The sequence below is a fragment of the Coturnix japonica genome, chromosome 9 (genome assembly GCF_054131305.1).
Source record: "Coturnix japonica strain WE chromosome 9, WE-NBRP24, whole genome shotgun sequence".
Lineage (NCBI taxonomy): Eukaryota > Metazoa > Chordata > Aves > Galliformes > Phasianidae > Coturnix > Coturnix japonica.
The window spans coordinates 368,836-385,591 of NC_140671.1; the positions used below are offsets into that span (position 1 = coordinate 368,836).

A 16,756-nucleotide genomic window follows, 5' to 3' on the forward strand; every position below is an offset into this window, starting at 1 on the left:
AGCGAGGTGCCGGTACGAGAGCGGCTGCTCCTCCGTTATCGTGCCGCTCTAACCGGTACCGCCCCAAGCTGTTACTGCAGGGGAGAGCGACCGGACCCGACCCGACCCGACGCTGCGCCGGTGTCTGAAGGAAAAAGTCGTTCCTGGTCGTACGCACGGGGAGCTCCCTCCGCTGGGAGCCGGGACGTCACCTGCGCGCACCGACCTGAACGGCAGCGGCCCGGTACAACCCGGTACGGCCCAATACAACCCGGTACGGCCCGTTACAACCTGGTACAACCCGGTACGGCCCGTTACAACCCCGTATGGCCCGGTATAGCTCGGTATGGCCCGCTCCGTTACCGTGGCCCCGCGGGGAGCAGCGCCCGCCCCGTCCGGCCACGTGCCCGCCCGGCCCCGCCCCGCTTAAAGGCGCCGTCCCGCCGCCGCCGTCCGTTCCCCGCCGCCCCCTCGGCCGGCCGCGCACCGAGCGCGGTGCCGCCATGGCGCTGGAAGCGGAGGCGGCCGGGGCTGCCCTCGGCTCCTTCCTCAGGGATTTCCCGTCCGCGCTGGGCCCGGCGGAGCCGCTGCCGTGGAGCTCGGCGGGGAGCGGCGCCCTGAGCGAGGCCGAGGCGCCGGGAGCGCTGGGCGAGTTGGCGAGGAACCTCCTGGGCAGCAGGTGAGAGACGGGACGGGACGGGACGGAGCCGCTCGGGGGCCTTGAGGGAGCGCGGCCGCTTCCCGGCCCCGCGGAGCAGCTCGGAGCAGCTGCAGCCCGACAGAGGCCGAAGAGAAGAGAGGCCTCGCGCTGCTGCCCGCGGATGGACGGAGGGACGGACGGGACGGGCGGGCGGTGCCGCGTTGAGCCGCGTTGAGCCGAGCGGAGCGGGGCGGCCTGAGAGCGTCCGGGTCAGCGGGGTGAGGATGGAAGGACGGAGCGCCCGCTGTGTGTGCGCGGTTTCGGCTGCGCGAGTTACCAGCGCTGAGCGCGAGTGTCGGTGGAGGCGTGAGGGTGGGTTGGATGCGCCCAAAGGGCCTCACGGGCTGCGATGGACCCTGTGTGTGATGGACCCTGTGTGTGATGGACCCTGTGTGTGATGGATCCAGCTCAGCCGAGCTGCCCCCTTAAACCTGATGGCACAAATGCACTGACCCCAGCCTTATCATCCTTTATTTTAAGACGGAAGCGGTCGCTGTGTTCCTCAGTTGCGCTGTGACGCGGTGCAGGAGCAGCGCAGTGTGTGCTGAGCTGTGCGGAGCTGCCGGCCCTGAGCGCAGCGTCCAGCAGCGTCTGCCCGCAGCTCAGCTGCTCTGAGACGGGCTCGGAGCTGCGGGGATGCAGGGCGGATTCTGCAGCTGTAGCGATGGTTGAAGTGGAGTTTCTGAGTTACTCACCTGCGTCAACAGGCGAGAGCAGAGAGCAGAGAGAGTGCTGCTGCTGCTGCTGCTGCTGCTGCTGCTGCTGCTGCTGCTGCAATACTTTCACCTCACCTGTCACCGCTGTGTTTACGGAGCTGCCTGCCCTGTCAGAGCTGCATTGCTCACATTCCTGCCCTGCAGCGCTGACAGGCCGCTGCTCCGTGGGGCTCCTGCAGCTGGCAGGGAAAGCGTAAGCAAAGGGGAGGTAACTGAAGGGAGCAAAACAGGATAAAAATGTACAAATTGGCTTATTTTTGCTTTTTAAAAGTTTTTTTTTTTAGTTAAGAGTAGCATTCTTATGTAACTCTGACCGTAACGTGGCAGTTACTGACTGAGCTGAAGGCTCGACTTTCCGGAGTCAGGCCAGAGAAGACCCGACCCCCTTTCCCTGCAGCACGACGGCTCCAGGCCCCAAACCAGCCGGGCTGTGCTGCACGTTGCTGGTCTCTGCCGGGCCATCCTGCCGCTGCTGTTGTGTCCCCAAGGCTGCACGTTCTGCTTGTGTGGAAGGAGCCGGATGTCTGCAGCTGACCCTCCTGCATGTCTTTATTAATCTCAAATGAATTATTTTAACTCTTGTGCAGATGTAGCTAGTGCTCTGAGACAGGCAACGCTTTCTGCTTCCTTACCAGGTTTAGAGTCTTATCTACTGAATCTCTGCAGATACTGTGGATAATTTAAATCAAGGGAACTGCCCGCCCTGTACATTTAAATGCACAGAGCTCTTAAGAATTGGGCAAAACAGCCCTCTTGTTTTGCAGGATTTGTATTAATACTCTTCTGGCTGAGAGCTTGCCTAGGCACGGTCTGTGAAAATGGATCAGTGTGAATGAGAAGTCCATTAATTGTTTCCAAGCATTCAGAAATTAACTTGAAATGTTTCAGCCCTGTACTGAAACAGAACGCAAGGCGAAATCTTAGTGCTAATGCAGAAATGTTTCCTTTGCCTTGAGGGAGCTGAGGAGCATCCTGTGACACAGCACAAGAACAATGCGGGTTTCCTGTCTGAGCAGACCTCACTGCAATGAGGCGTGAGCTGCAGCTTTCCGTTGTGGCCCTTCCTGAGCTTCATCCCTCAGCTGCCTCAGCATCCTGTTCTGTGTCTTTGTGCTTTGCACTGTGACGCCTACACCCGAGGTGTTGCCCTGGTCTATTTGTTTTCAACAACTCTCTGTTTTTAGAACTCTTCACTCTGATATTTCTAGTGTTTTTATGTGACGTTCACATGAAGCCGGGGGAGGGACTTATCTTGTGTTGGATTGACTCAATCTCTTCTAAAAGCAACCTTTATGATCCTGCTCTCTGTTACTGAGCCAGCATTGAATGAATTGCCCTGAGCTCACTTTCTCTCTCCTAGTTTGAGCTGTGTGTAGCTGTGTTGCACTAGTGCTGTGCTTTGCTAGGAACGTGTTCATGATCTCACTGATCCATTTGCTTCAGGAAAGGGAGCTTTGTGTGAATGCCCACCAACAAACTTCCTGCTTTTCACGGGCTGGTTGTGCTCAGCTGTGACCCGGTGTGCTCATGTATTCATGGGTTGGAAAGAGAATAACATGGAAAGATGGAATTCCTGGACTGCAGATGTTCCTTATATTTATTTGATTTTGTTCAAATTCCACCAGTGTTTGTCTACTGGAAAGACTTAATGTCATTAACACAAGAAATAACTTCCCATCCATTATGGGATTTCAGGGTCCCTTCAACCCAAACCATTCTATGATTCTGTATCTGGAGGAGAGAAACAAAAGTCACGGCCTGGGGAGAAAATACTGAATAAATCAACTCTTGTTTATTGGGAAATCTTATGACCTGGTGTTATTTCAGCAGCACCAGAGACTTGCTGGAGAACTGCTGGCATTTGCAAATCTGTGTTTAAAATGCTTTGCTGATGTGGTTGTAATGTGCTGTAAACGCACTGAGTTTGCAGGGACGAAGTTTTGCTGTAGTGGCAGAGCTGTGCTGGTTGTGCTCCTCTGCATTACAGCCACCAGTAGGAGCAAAAATAGATCTTCCCCAATAACGCCGACTGAAGCTGGAGCGTTTGATGGTAGATAGAACAGCTCTTCATCACACGCCTTTACCTACCTCTATCTATAGCTCTTGTGTGTGTATATCTGTATATATAGATACACTGAAATGAGGTTTGTACAGTGGCAGCACTTTAATATCTTGAAGGAAAATCCGTAACTTTTTTTTCTGTGATAAGTGGCAAGTGATGTTCAGACACAGCTACTGCATAGTGAGCTTTGTTCTTGTCCGTGTGCCGTGGGACAGAGCACGTTGGGGGATGTGAATTATTTTCCTTCCAAGAAAAGGGAAAAATATTCTGTGGGCTGTGTGTAAGCCTTGGGCTCTTGGTCCCTCGTGAGGCCTGTACCGCCCTGCACTGGATGCTGCTGCGGGCACTGAGCACAGCAGAAGGTCTGTGTGTGTTTACGGGCCTTTGGAAGAAGTGCAGTCAGAGCTGAGGCTTTACGCTTTGACTTAGTGCTTTTATCTATACTCAGGTCTTTAAAATGAGGCTTATGCTTTTACCTTGGAGTAGCTGGAGGATATGAACTCTGCCCCAGCCACTGGTGTTCTGACTTCAACTAGCATTGAAGCTACAGTGCTTCATCTGCACTGTTACAACATGCGTTAATTTTCTTCTAATTTTTGTTGTGGTCAAAACACACCCTTTTTGTCAGCAAAGCAATAGCCTGTAGCAGAGGAATTCTAAGGCTGTTTACTACCAGCCTGTGTGGGCTGAGTCTTAGTAATTAGTGTTGCATGTGTCATAGAAATGGCACTGTCATACTTTTTTCTAAGGCTTTTAAGAGGATGTTGCTTCCTTCCATGAAACACACCCCGCTGATTTCCCCCTCCCTCCCAACATGGTTATTTTCTCACTTAGGAAGCAACTACAGTATTTCTTCTGATTCATGGAAACTGACTTGTGCTGGTTCAGCCTGTCAGCAGGGTGTCCTGGGCTGCTTTGAAAGGATTCTGACAAAAAGCGATGGTTGTCTGTGCTTACAGAAAAGGTTTGAGGTTTGTTATTGTAACTGCAGTGGGCTTCTGCTTTTGCGGTGGTTGCCATAGGCACTGCCTCTGCCTCCAGCCGTTCTCCTGCCAAGTGAGACCTTGGACTCTGCAGTTCTTACTCCTCTTTATGTGTTTTGTTAGCTCTTGAAGCTCTGCTTTAAGGGCTTAGATTAGAACCAGTAAACATCTAAGCTGAATGGAAGACAGCATTGCCCTGGAGCCCCATTTACCCGAGCTTTATTAAAGAATAGGTTTACAGGCATGGCAGTACTAACACTGACAGCTTACAAAACAATCAGGAGGTGTGTTCTGTCCAGAGCAGAGGTTTTGCTAGATGGGTATGATCAGATGCTAGCTGTGACTGAAGCATGAGGCAACAGATTGAAAACATGGTTCGTGTGCTTCCTCCTCTTTGCATTCTTGAGAAGGTATTTGTCTAACTGAGGATCTTTCTAAACATTTATATGAATAATTATCCAACATGATTTATTCTACTTGTTTACTAGTAAAGTTGAAATTATTGAGTATATGTTCTTAATTCTGAGTTGAGGTCAGCAGTCATAAACAGTGAGGCTGTAGTTCAGTCTAAACTAATGCTGCTTTTCTTTCCCTTCCTTTTGTTACCAGCAGAGGTGTGTCACCGTTCCTTGCAGCATCACTGATCCACGCTGCAGTTGATGAAGTTCTCCAAATAGACTTGACTGAATTTAAGAAGGAAATTGTGGAAAGACAGGGAGAAGGAGATGAGGAAAGGTTCACCTGTAAGTGCACTTTCTCCTTCTGTGGTTTTCTCAGAGTCTGTCTGTTGGAAGACTTTAGTGTTTTGAAACGTTCACCAGAATATCTGGTTAGACTGTCTGGTGAGCAGCCCTGAGCAGAACTTTATTTGCCCCTGCCGGGTGTCTGTGGGAAGAAAGGTAGTGATGCTGGTTTTGTGGGCAAGATACAAATGTGGTGTCTGGAGCCCTGGACTCATTGTGAGGGTTGGTTTTCTGGAAAGGGAAAAGAGTTTGTCCTTCCAAAATAAAAAAAATCGGCAAGTGAACATCTTCACATTGCTTCCTGAATTAGTTAAGGACTTCTAACACAATGCCAAAAATGAAATCATTCAGTCTGATGAGCAGTAAGTTTGGATTAATTGATCTTTGGGACCAATCCAGAAATGGATTTGAGTGTCTGTCTGGAGCTGTGTGTATGTAGCTCTAAGGAAAGACAGAGTAAATGATAGGGCACGACTTACTGTTTTGTCTTTGTGCTGTCAGTGCTGGATGGAGAGTCGCTGCAGCGCTGCTTCTTTAACAAGCTTCGGGATGTCTGCTTTGAATGGCAGAAGCAGTTGCCTCCACTGAGACCACTGAAGCGTTTCCTGCTTGTTTCCATCCATGCCATCCGTAACACTCGACGGAAAATGGAGGACCGCCATGTTATCCTCACAGAGTTCAACCAGCTGTTTGGCTTAGCAGTAAGTCTGAACAACACTGGAGAGAGAAGTTTATTAGCTTTTCAGCATTGCTATAAACACAGTAATCTAGTGATACGTGATCTGTGAAATGGTAAGGATTTGTTGCCATGAGGTACTTGTCATGTCTGTACTGGAGCAACTACTTCGTTTGCTAGGGGCTAATTAACCTAACTAATGCCCTGATAAAGAAGGATCTTGTGACTTAGGTTTCATGTCACAAGCATTGTAGAAATATTGGAAGTGATCTGTCGCTATGTTGTTGGAGGTGTGATGTTTTTCTGACTGAGGTATCTGATGTGTTTTAATTAAATAAAAGAAAAAAAAGCGTTAAACAAAGACAAGTGCCAATAAATAAAGCTGGAGTAGAACTACATAACTAACTCCGTACTGTTTGAATTCTAGAATTTCCACAGATGTTAAATTGCTAACATCTGCTAATGAAAAGCTGAAAAGCAGTTCCCCTGCATAGTACCCACTTATCCATTTTGCACGTGGCTTAACTGGCTTAAATTGTCCTTACCTATGCAACATCGTATGGATGAAAGAACTTTGCTTGCTGTTACCACTGCAGGAGCTATTTTATTTTTGAACATTTATATTTCTTCCTCTTTCTTCCTCCCTGCAATAGGATGACATCGATCGTGCTTACTTTGCAGTATTTGATGGCCATGGTGGAGTGGATGCTGCCAATTATTCAGCAACTCATTTACATGTAAATGTGGGGCTACACGAAGAGATCGTTAAGAATCCAGCTAAGGCCTTGAAATGCTCTTTCCAGAAGACAGATGAAATGTTTCTTTTCAAAGCCAAAAGAGAGGTGAGTGGATAGAGATTAATTCCTTTGTATTCAAATGTACTTGAATTATGATCACAGGACTGCTGCACTGCATTTAAGTCTCATTAAACTTAAGTTTGTAGTTTTGCTATGGAACCTAGCAGGGCTTGTTGAATATTCACCTAACGTAACTGCTTCCTTCTGTAGAGGCTGCGGAGTGGTACAACAGGTGTATCTGCACTGATTGTAGGGAACAAGCTACACATAGCATGGCTAGGGGACTCGCAGGTAATGCTTGTGCAGCAAGGAAATGCTGTGACGTTAATGGAACCTCACAAACCAGAGAGAGAAGTAAGTCTGAATCTTTAATTTGTTTTTTCTTTTGTGTGTGCTGTTAAAATCTCTCTGAAACCTTTTGGAGCGAAGCATTAATTGTTTCATGATCTACAAGCTTTCTATAGTGTGGTAGGTTTTTGAGAATGATGATTTCATTTCCGGCTCCCCCATCCACTCCTGTGTTATGAAAAGGCAGTCTCTATTCCACAACTGCCTTAAAAGTACTGATGGTACTGGTAGTCTTAAGTAAAGTTCCTAGCCAGACTTTTTTTTTTGAAAGACACTTGGTATAAAATATGTATTTTACTGTTTTTCAGGATGAGAGAGCACGTATTGAGGCTCTGGGTGGATGTGTGACCTACATGGACTGCTGGCGGGTTAATGGCACTCTGGCTGTTTCCAGAGCTATTGGTAAGCAGTAGCACACTTCAGATCAAACTTTATTAAAGTGAACCACATGAGACTGTGTAGCTATAAATAACATTTTGCTCAGTATTGTTCAAATAGTGAACCACCTTGCCATAAGGTTAGACTACGTCTATATTACTTTTAAATAGTTTATAGCTATCTAGTCTTACTGCTTTTAACATGAACATGGTATGCTGTTCTGTTTTACACCCTAGACGTGACATTCTAAAGTATTTAAATCTTTGGCTTCTTGAAAGTGGCTCTGACACTGTTCTCCATTGTTCTCCAACAAACTTAAGAGTATTTCTTGTGTTAAAGTGGAAGAAGTAAAAAATGTTCATCCAGGCTTCTTTGTGTTTAAGTGTCTGTTGTATTTTTGGTTCACTCTTGACTACAACTTTTAAATCAGTTTGCTGCATTCTTCCTTGAATTCACTATTTTTCACTGCTTCAGACTGGTATCAGATATATCTGGAGTATGATCTGTCTGTCCTCTGAGGCACTGAAAGCAATTATGGGTGAAGAACTGTTTATATTTGAAGTAACGAAGCCTTTGTTTTAAACATTTGTCTTAGGTGATGTGTGTCAAAAGCCTTACATCTCTGGTGATGCAGATGGAGATTCGTTTGACCTGACTGGTTCTGAAGATTACTTGCTCCTAGCCTGTGATGGATTCTTTGATGCTGTCAAGCCATTTGAGGTTGTAGACTTAGTCCTAGATCATTTAATGCAAACCAAAGGAGTGGGTCTCAAAGCAGCAGAAAGACTGGTGGCTGCTGCGAAGGAAAATGGATCCAGTGACAACATTACTGTTTTAGTGGTGTTCTTGAGGGATCCACAGGACATCTTGGCAGACCATCTCAGAGACACAAAGAGCCTTGAGTCTGGGGATGATGCTCGGAGCTCACCCTTTAATTTCCTCAGCTGTGAGGCAGCAGCCACACAGTGACAAAGTCTGCTTAATCCAGAAGGTTTAAATGTTTGTTTAAGGAACTGCTTTCCACTGAAGTAAGCCTCTAATACAATAGGCAAAATGTGTCAGGAAAAATGACAAATGGGCAAACACTTAACAAAAAGGAAAATCTTATTTTACTGAGTTCCCATTTGTATTTTCTCTCTCTTCCCCTCTGTTCAAAAAACACTGGAGAGGCACGGAGATTCGTACAGCTCTTCTGTCCATGGGAGTGGAATTCAAAAACACACCCCAGGACTGCTGTCATATCCCTCTGCCCTGGGTGGGGGTGGTAGAAAATGTATGTATAAGCTAGTGGGTGAGAGCACCCGTTTGTGAATTCTGAGTGAAAGTTTGAAGTAATGCTTCAAAAGATTGCTGCATGTTATGTTTGTGACATTACCTTGGGAACTGGGAGTAGAGAAGCTGTCACTATCAAAGGAAGGGCTGTTACTTTGTGTAGTCTGTAGGAACAGTCTTGATAAGGCACCATTATGCTGTGTAAGTTACTTCTGTTTTGTACCAAAGATGATGTTAACAGAATGATATTGCCTTTTTCATCAAGCAGAGACATTTAATTTTGTGTGTATGGAGAAGGGAAAATGAAACTGAATGCTCCAGTGACAGAGCAAAAAAGCAACATCCCAAGCTACTTTCTGGGATGCTACGGTTAATAAACTGGAATCCAGTATTTAACTGCACTGGATTATTTCTTGCAAACGTGTTTTATTGGCTGTCCATCAGCCTGGAAAGAAAGAAACTGTATTGCTGTATTTGAGCGAGATGCTTATAATGTGTGTATGCTGCAGCTGTTCAGTATGTTCCGTTTCTACCATTTTTTTGTGTACTATAACAAATGCGATTTTTATTTTAGCTTCCGAAACTTGCAGTTGGAGGATTTTTGTTTTTCTTTGCAGTGTTACTTTATTTTGTTGTGGTTTACTTAAATTAGGATTTTAATGTGGTATCTCTATTACCTGGTTTTAAAAACTGACTGTCCTCAAGTGCCTTAAATATTTCCCACAAGGATTACTGGCTTCTTTCATACTCTGATGAGCCGGTTTATAGTGTTTTTAAAATGTGAGTTTATTTCATTAATATTAATGTGTGATGCACTTAACTCTCACTTTGATTAATGATTTTAGTGGAAACTGGGTTTCAAGAAAACATCTCGTTTGTTGTTGCCAAATTGCATAACACGTGGCATAAGCTTCACAATACTTACTGTGACTTACCTCTGCCCCATGCATAAAGCTCTACCTGGGTAATCATGAAGTAATAATCTGATCTATATTGGACTTCCACAAGAAAATTTAGTAACGTAAACTAGAAACAGTAATAGTTTTTGGTTACTAATGATTAATTTTGCCATACTTCTTGGACTTTGGGGATCTGAGTAACTTTTTAAGGAGATGTGAGGCTAAGGTAACAATGAAAGAGTCCTTAATGAATGTGCCTTTTGTTTTGCAACTGTTAGATCCCTTATGCTCTAGAGCCCCTGGCCATGTTTTCTCCTGCTTTGCTGGCCTGACTCGGAGAACTCAACAAGATCTGAAGGCTCGATGGCAAATGTGTTAGTAATTTCTGTACCTAAACAAGAAGTGCTTTACATCTGGCAGCAAGATTGTATGCCTAATTTACAAGCACGTGATGTTGCAATATGTCAGTCCTGTGGCTCAAAATGTGTTGAAAAGTTATGTCTCTATGGGAGGAAGTTTTAGATAGAAGAGTTGGGGTGACTGAACAAAGGCAAGAACAGCAGAGCTGTTTCTGTCTGTGCTGTCTCTGCACCATCAGCTGGTGAGAGCAGTGCAGTCCTTGGGGTGACTGGAGCCTTTGTCTGGTTATTAGGGATGATCGTAGCGTTTAACACAGTAACTCTTCTGTGAGCTGCCCTCTCCTGTAGCAACTCAGACAATTACTTTGTTGTTTTGCTGGGCAACAACAGTAACTTTTCACTAACAAAGTTGTAACCACTTTCCAGCCTATGTTTTACTGACATAAAAAATGTGAAAGCTTTCTGTGAGGGTAACCTAGTAGGTAGGTGTTAATTTTTGTATGAGCCTGCTTCAGTTCAGGGAGCATTTAGACTTGCATAATATAATCCCTTTGGATTTGCTATCTCCCATCACTATGATTTCTAACCTAGATGTTCAGAGTCATGATAAATTCTGATGACCACTAGTGCCTCTTGGAAACAAAGTTCTTGTTGGCATAGAAAGAACAATTCAGCGTTGTTTGATTTCATAGATGGTGAGGAGGAAGCTGTTGTATTCATGAAGGAGGTTTGACATTTTGCTAAGTCCATAGTGTGGTTCACTGTCTGAAATTGGTCAAGTTTCCCATAGTACCCATCTGCTACACAAACCTTTCTTATCATCCCTCTCCAAAATCCCTGGATTTCAGGTGGTGGATCTGCTCTGCTTTTTTCTTTTATTTTTGTTGACTTTATTGGTTTCAACAGTACAAAAGTATCATGTAATTTAGGTGAGGGAATGATCTCCCCTCTCTAGGCCTTACCAGTGCCCTCAACAATACTACAGTGTATTAATGCATGTCCATCAGTGTCCAGCTGACAATTTGCCTTTTTGTTTTCTGATGAACGTGCATCAAAACCAATGCTTGTGTCTTGCCACCATCTCTGAAGTTGTAGAAATTGGCTGAAACATTTGAGATAGGCGTTCAATGAAAAATTGTTTTCATGTTTCACTAGATTCCAGTTGGATGTCGGCTGCATTAGTAGCACCCAGCATTAGAATGTTGCCCCTTAGAGAAGCCAGAATCTTTGAAACACAGCTTGCTTAAATTCTCACATTTTGCTGGTTGAAAAGTAGCTTTAGCCATCCTGCTCAGTGGGTATACGATGCTTCGTTTGATTATGGGTAATTCACACTTGTACCTTTTTTTCCTTTCCTGCCTTGCCCTCCCTGGCAAGGAAATGTACCTGGGATAGTGAAATCTTGGTCTGACGCAGCTGAGATTACAATTTTAAAGATTATTTTCTTTTTTTTTTTTTTTTTTTCCTTTTTTTTCCCCCTCCTAATACAGAAGATAGAAAGGCAGGAAAATTTTTGGAACAGAAGGAGATTAAAGAAAATCCACCCTGTAAGTGATGGAGGAGTGAAAAAGAGAGAGGAATGCATTTAAGTATTATTAATGCCTATTTTAAAAAGGAAGTGGGCTGGAATATAGAGCCACAGACGTCAGTTCTTCTTTAGCATGAAGTACCAGTGCTTGAAAGAATTAGAAACACACCCATTAAAAAGGCAAAACTGAGATCTGGGAGCTCTGTCTTCAAACAGTCAAGGAAGGGATCACAGTAAAAGCATCCAGAGTGACTTAATCTGACCCCTCGGTGCTATCTTGGAAGTTAATGCCACCAAATGGATTTTTAAGATGTCTTTACATGTGAAGTACTGCTAAGAGGGAGCACTGGGTGCATTCAGTCGCTGGTTACTGCAGCTGCTGACATGAGTAACGTGAAATGTGCTAACGAAGTGATGCTGCTGGTGAGCTCTCATAGGATGAGTAATTGGGCAGAGTGGTTATAGCAGAGCTGGCAATTGAATCGTGTTAATCACAGTGATGACTTTAATAGCATTTAATAGACGCTTATCTAAATTCAAAGTCAGAAGAGATATTGCTGTTTTTTAAAAGCATTTCCAGTGCTATTAGCTTTTTGTCATGAAAAGCCATTTAAATGTCCTTTTTGGTTGTTGTTGAATATTTGTAAAAGTGCTTCTCTTGCTTTCTGAATTCTGGAGAGAAGTTGGCTGTCTGATATGGAAAACCTCCTCTCTGTTGACAGCTTAAAGCAGCTGTTTGGGGGTGAAACTTCTGTCCCAGCAGTTCTTTAAAATCAAACAAATGTGCTTCCAAAACAAGTGGCTGAGGAACATGGACATTTCTAAACAGTGATGCAGAAGAGACTGTATCTGTAAGGAACCAGCAAATGCCTTCCATTCAGAGTCAGCTAGTTGAGCTGCTTGAAGCCTGAAGTAAGATTGCAGCTCTGTTCTTTGTTTAAGTGAATGTTCTTTGGTTGGCTTACCGAGATTCTCGTGGATGCACCAGACATGCTGTACTTCTGTTCTCATAGAACTGGAGTATCAAGCAAGCACTTTAAGGAGAAGATGGGGTGAACGTTAGGCATAATGGAGCAGATTGCATAGGATTCATGTGTAATATAGCTCTAGTTAAGCCTGAATTAAATTTCTCTGCTTAGTTCTGCTACTGTCCCTTGTACAATTGGGTCTGTGGTGTCAGACAAAATCCCACTGGGAAGTAATGGTCTGATTCCCTTACTGGGGGAGCAGACAACTACTGATAACCAGAATGTGTTTCTGGAAGGGCTGGAAAGGGAGAAGAGCTTTGAAATAAGTGCTAAACTTCCTCATCTACACCGTCTGTGTATTCTTTCTAAACAAGTTTATGGCATGTCTGCAGTTGTGCTGAAAAACAATTCATTTTTTTTTTGCCGAGCTCATCACAGGCTTTGAAAGTTACAGCACTAAATGCATGAGGCTGGTCCTTCCTGCTTCCCTGAATCCAACCACCAGAACAGCCTGCCCTTTTGTGGGACTGTTCCATAGCTCTAAGAGCTGAACCTGCTGTTTAGTGCATAAGTTCTATTTGTTTCTTATGTGTATTCATTGGATTTTACTGTAGGTAATTATTTCTGTTGATTTCAGCCACGTCAGCTGAAACATAATCAAATGGAAACATCTGAACACGTATCTGTCGTAGACACTTCTCAAAATATCTTAAAATAAGCTGATAGACTCTTGTCACAACCTTCTATCTCCAACAAAACAGGAAGCCAAAACCTTACAGAGAATTGCTTATGCCTTTGTTGTGTGACCCTGCTGGGCTGGGGCCTGAACAGGCCTGAGCCGTCCCCTTGAGTTTCTCAGTGTTGGTAGTTCAGCATGTTTTCCAAGCAGTGAGTGCTGCTGCTGGTAACAGACACAAAAATAAAGAGAAGGCAGCTGTGTTGGCAGCACAGAAGATCTTGCAAGGTGCACCTTTTGTCACATGGGAGAAAATCAATAGGGAAATAAATGTTTTCAAGCTTCTTGGAATGCAAACAGTGCAATAACAACCTAAAAGAGTTTGCAGTGGACTGTCAGCTTAAAACCTCAGCAGATGGATTTGGCTGCTTTGTAGTACTTGCTTTATTTCGTTAACAAACTCAGTCAGGGCTTCATGTCTTATGTGCTTTTTAGTCCGAAGAGGGGAAAAATATTCAGCTGCTTAGGAAGTTACATTTTTCTGGGCTTTGTGACTGCTCTAATGGAGAGAATATTCAGTAATAATATTCTAAACGATTAGCCTGACTACTGATTCCTATGAGATATGAGTATATCAAGTAGTGAACATAGTAAAGATAAAATGTTTCTGGATATCCATGCACAAAAACCCTGATCTAGCAGATCACTTCCTGATTTGTTATCATTTGTGCAGCAGTACCTTTGGCACATGGAGGGTTTGTCACTTTGGCAGATGGACCTTGAAGGTGTGATCATTGATCCCAAGAGGAAGTGTTTATCCTTTTATGTAAGGGATGACTGTTCCTTTTGGATGTGTAGAGATAAGGAGAAACTAGAGAGATATTGAGGGGACCTTCTCGGGAAAGTGGGATACAGCAGCTCATCTTTCTCTTGTTGCTCTTTCTAATGTTAAAAGACATTCTGCTAAGTACTGGGTGATGAATACTGCTGTCTTTTTTTCGCACCTTCAGTGTGTTTGAAGCAACATCCTGTTCCGTAATAGACATTTATTTTGTTGTGGGTTAAAACTTTACACTGACAAAAAAGGATATTGCATTTTTACTTCCTCTTCTGAAAGCCAGTCCTGCTATCCTCTCTCTTCCCAGTTTTCTTTTTCTTCTACCTTTTGCAGCCTCTTTTGCTGTCAGCCCTCCCACTGCCATCCACTGCCTTGTCTCCCTCCCCAAAACTTGCTGCTTAATCAATAAATAATATTGGCTGTTAAATCAATTTGGTTCCTTTTTATAATCTTAATTTCATCTGTGTTATATAGTGAATGTGGTCTGATCTTTGGAGGCCTGCAGCACCAAGAGTATAGAAGGTACCATGTCAGCTAGGAAGGTATGAGACTAGAACAACTTGTACTTCTGGCATTGCCCAGTACTGGCTGGTTAAGAAGAAAGTCCTCCTGTTTGCATGCTATTTCCTAGGAATACTTGAGCTTTTTTTTCAGGTAAGAGTTGCTCTTATCCCAGATACAGGGCTTGAGAGACTTTCTAGTCTCTGGTTTCTGTTCCTGCAGACTGTTGGTGTTTTCACCAATTTACACTGTTTGGAGCAGCCTTCTGAGTTTCTCTTTTTCCTGCCCTAGTTGTCCAAGCAGACAGGCTGGTTAACAGCAGCATTGCATGTGGCTGACCAGCTTCTGTCAGTGTACTTCCTCATCATCTGCTCTGTTATAGCTTCAGTCCTTTCCTTATTTAGAAACTGGACTTCTGTAGCCACTCCTGCTGACACAAAAACATTTCCTTATCAGTATTAAAATAGTCCAAGAGCAGAACTGTTGCTTTAGGCACATTTCTTGCCACTGTGTTGGCTCATGAACCTTGAATGAAAATGAAATGGCCAGTGACTTTGAAGTAGGAGCTGTTAGGCAAGTGTTGTAGAGCTGTAGTCTTTATTTATTTTGTATATTAATCTGCACTTGTGACTCAGAGCAGAGAAGCTGCAGCACAGCAGGTTTTATAGGCTGTGGCTTAACCAGTTTCTAGTATCTTAGAACTCTTTATTTAAACTGACTGGTTCTGCACACAGGTCAGAAACCTGTTGTCATTGATCATTACATGCTGTGCATATTGTATGTTTGTTTATATGAATTGTTCTAATAGTGCTTGTGTGCATTATGCTACATTACCATATTTTATATAAATTTGTATGTGTGTATTGCATGAGGTTTAATTGTTGGGTTTTTTTGTATTGTTACTTTTGTATTCACACAGTGCCTCATGTATCTACTTGTATATTTCAAGAAACTGCTTCAAAGCAGTGACTGGAAACGAGGAGAAGAACTCCTTGCTGTAGGATCTGACATTTCTGAAGTATTAATAAAGCATAATGATTTCAAGTGTTGTTTATTTCTTTTCTTCAATGTATTTCTTTCATTTCTATCCTTCAAGTAGCTCGATGCACAATGGGTCATATTTCATTATCTTTGAGGGTTATTCCTGTCATAAAGGTGAACATCCCTGTTTCAAAAGAGATGGTAACTATTTGTTGCTTACTTGCCTGCTTGTTAAAGAAATGATCTGGAAGCACGTAGGATTAACTTACTACATCAGGGAGATAACTTTCAAAATATGAGAATAGCTTGGAGCTAAACTAATCTGTCACGGTTTCTGAAGTGCTGGTTTTCATTTCCTCAGGAAAGGAAGATGTAAGGACGGCAGGACACTGATAACACTTGCTAATCTGAAACAACTTGTGGGGAATCTGAAGTATGCAGCCTTTTGGGCAGTTTGCCTAAATGCAACTGCATTTATCTTAGTGAAGAAGGAAAATGAAGCCCAGTAAGAGACCAGGATGCTGCATCAGAGGAAAGCAGATAAGGTACTCCTTGAAATACAAAAATAAGTGCTGAGCAGATTCTGTTTGAAGTGCTGTGGGCATACTTGAACATACTTCAGATCAAACCTTAAATCACCTGGAAGGTATTTTCATTCCGTGGCTCTAAGTGTTGGTTTTCTGCTTTTTAAAATTATTTTTTTTAGTAAGAATGCCTGTAAAAATGCAGTAGTCTCAGAAAAGCAGTATCTCCAATAGATCACGTGTTCAGAATGGAGCTCGTAGCCAACCTGCTCTGGAATACCATCCTCTGCAGTTCTCCACTGCTGGTAAATTTAGGTACAAGACAACCAATAAGCCCATGAAAATGAATATAAAACTTTAATGTAAAGCCATAATAAGTTTATGTTATGCAGAAAGTCACTTGTAAACTGAGTAGAGATTGTAAGGGATATGAACTACCTGTCTCAACAAACTGATAGTGCAGTTCTGTATATGCAGCCATGCCAGTATCTTAGGGTCAGCATTCCTAACATCATCTGCTTTTTTCAGTATGTTTTGTTACTTTTGAACTTTTCTGCCTTGGACATGGTACCACGTGTCTTACCTCTTGCACTGTGTTAATTCGTCTTTTCTTGGCAGATGCCTTTTAATACTTGTGAACTCCAGCTTAAAAGTTTTGAGGTTTGTTTGCCACATTCTCCTGTTATTACGTTGAGCTGTTTGGGAATAATCTCAGGTTCTCATTAGAATAAGACAATATTTAAATGTTTAAATCTGCAGCTGTTATCAAGCCTTCAGACAGAAGTAACTCTTGGAAAGAAATATTTTGGACATGCCTTGACAAATGCA

General features: G+C 43.5%; 1 protein-coding gene across 6 annotated transcripts in view; it reads left to right on the forward strand.

Moving 5' to 3' along the window:
* The first annotated feature begins 305 nt into the window (after positions 1–305).
* PPM1F (protein phosphatase, Mg2+/Mn2+ dependent 1F) overlaps positions 306–16,756 on the forward strand; it is a 28,966-nt gene continuing 12,515 nt past the window's right edge. For 2 of the 6 annotated variants that reach the window (XR_014949024.1, XR_014949025.1), the window contains exons 1-7: positions 306–658; positions 5,050–5,183; positions 5,685–5,884; positions 6,513–6,701; positions 6,867–7,010; positions 7,313–7,406; positions 7,978–8,102. Coding sequence is in view for 3 of the 6 variants with exons in the window: in XM_015877528.3 (XP_015733014.2) it covers positions 306–658; positions 5,050–5,183; positions 5,685–5,884; positions 6,513–6,701; positions 6,867–7,010; positions 7,313–7,406; positions 7,978–8,351 (1,488 nt within the window). In the remaining 3 variants the exon portion in view is untranslated. Of the gene's footprint in view, positions 659–4,757; positions 4,851–5,049; positions 5,184–5,684; positions 5,885–6,512; positions 6,702–6,866; positions 7,011–7,312; positions 7,407–7,977; positions 15,468–15,765; positions 15,950–16,756 lie in introns of those variants that run through there. The other 4 variants (XR_014949026.1, XM_015877528.3, XM_015877530.3 and 1 more) reach the window with 4 other exon arrangements.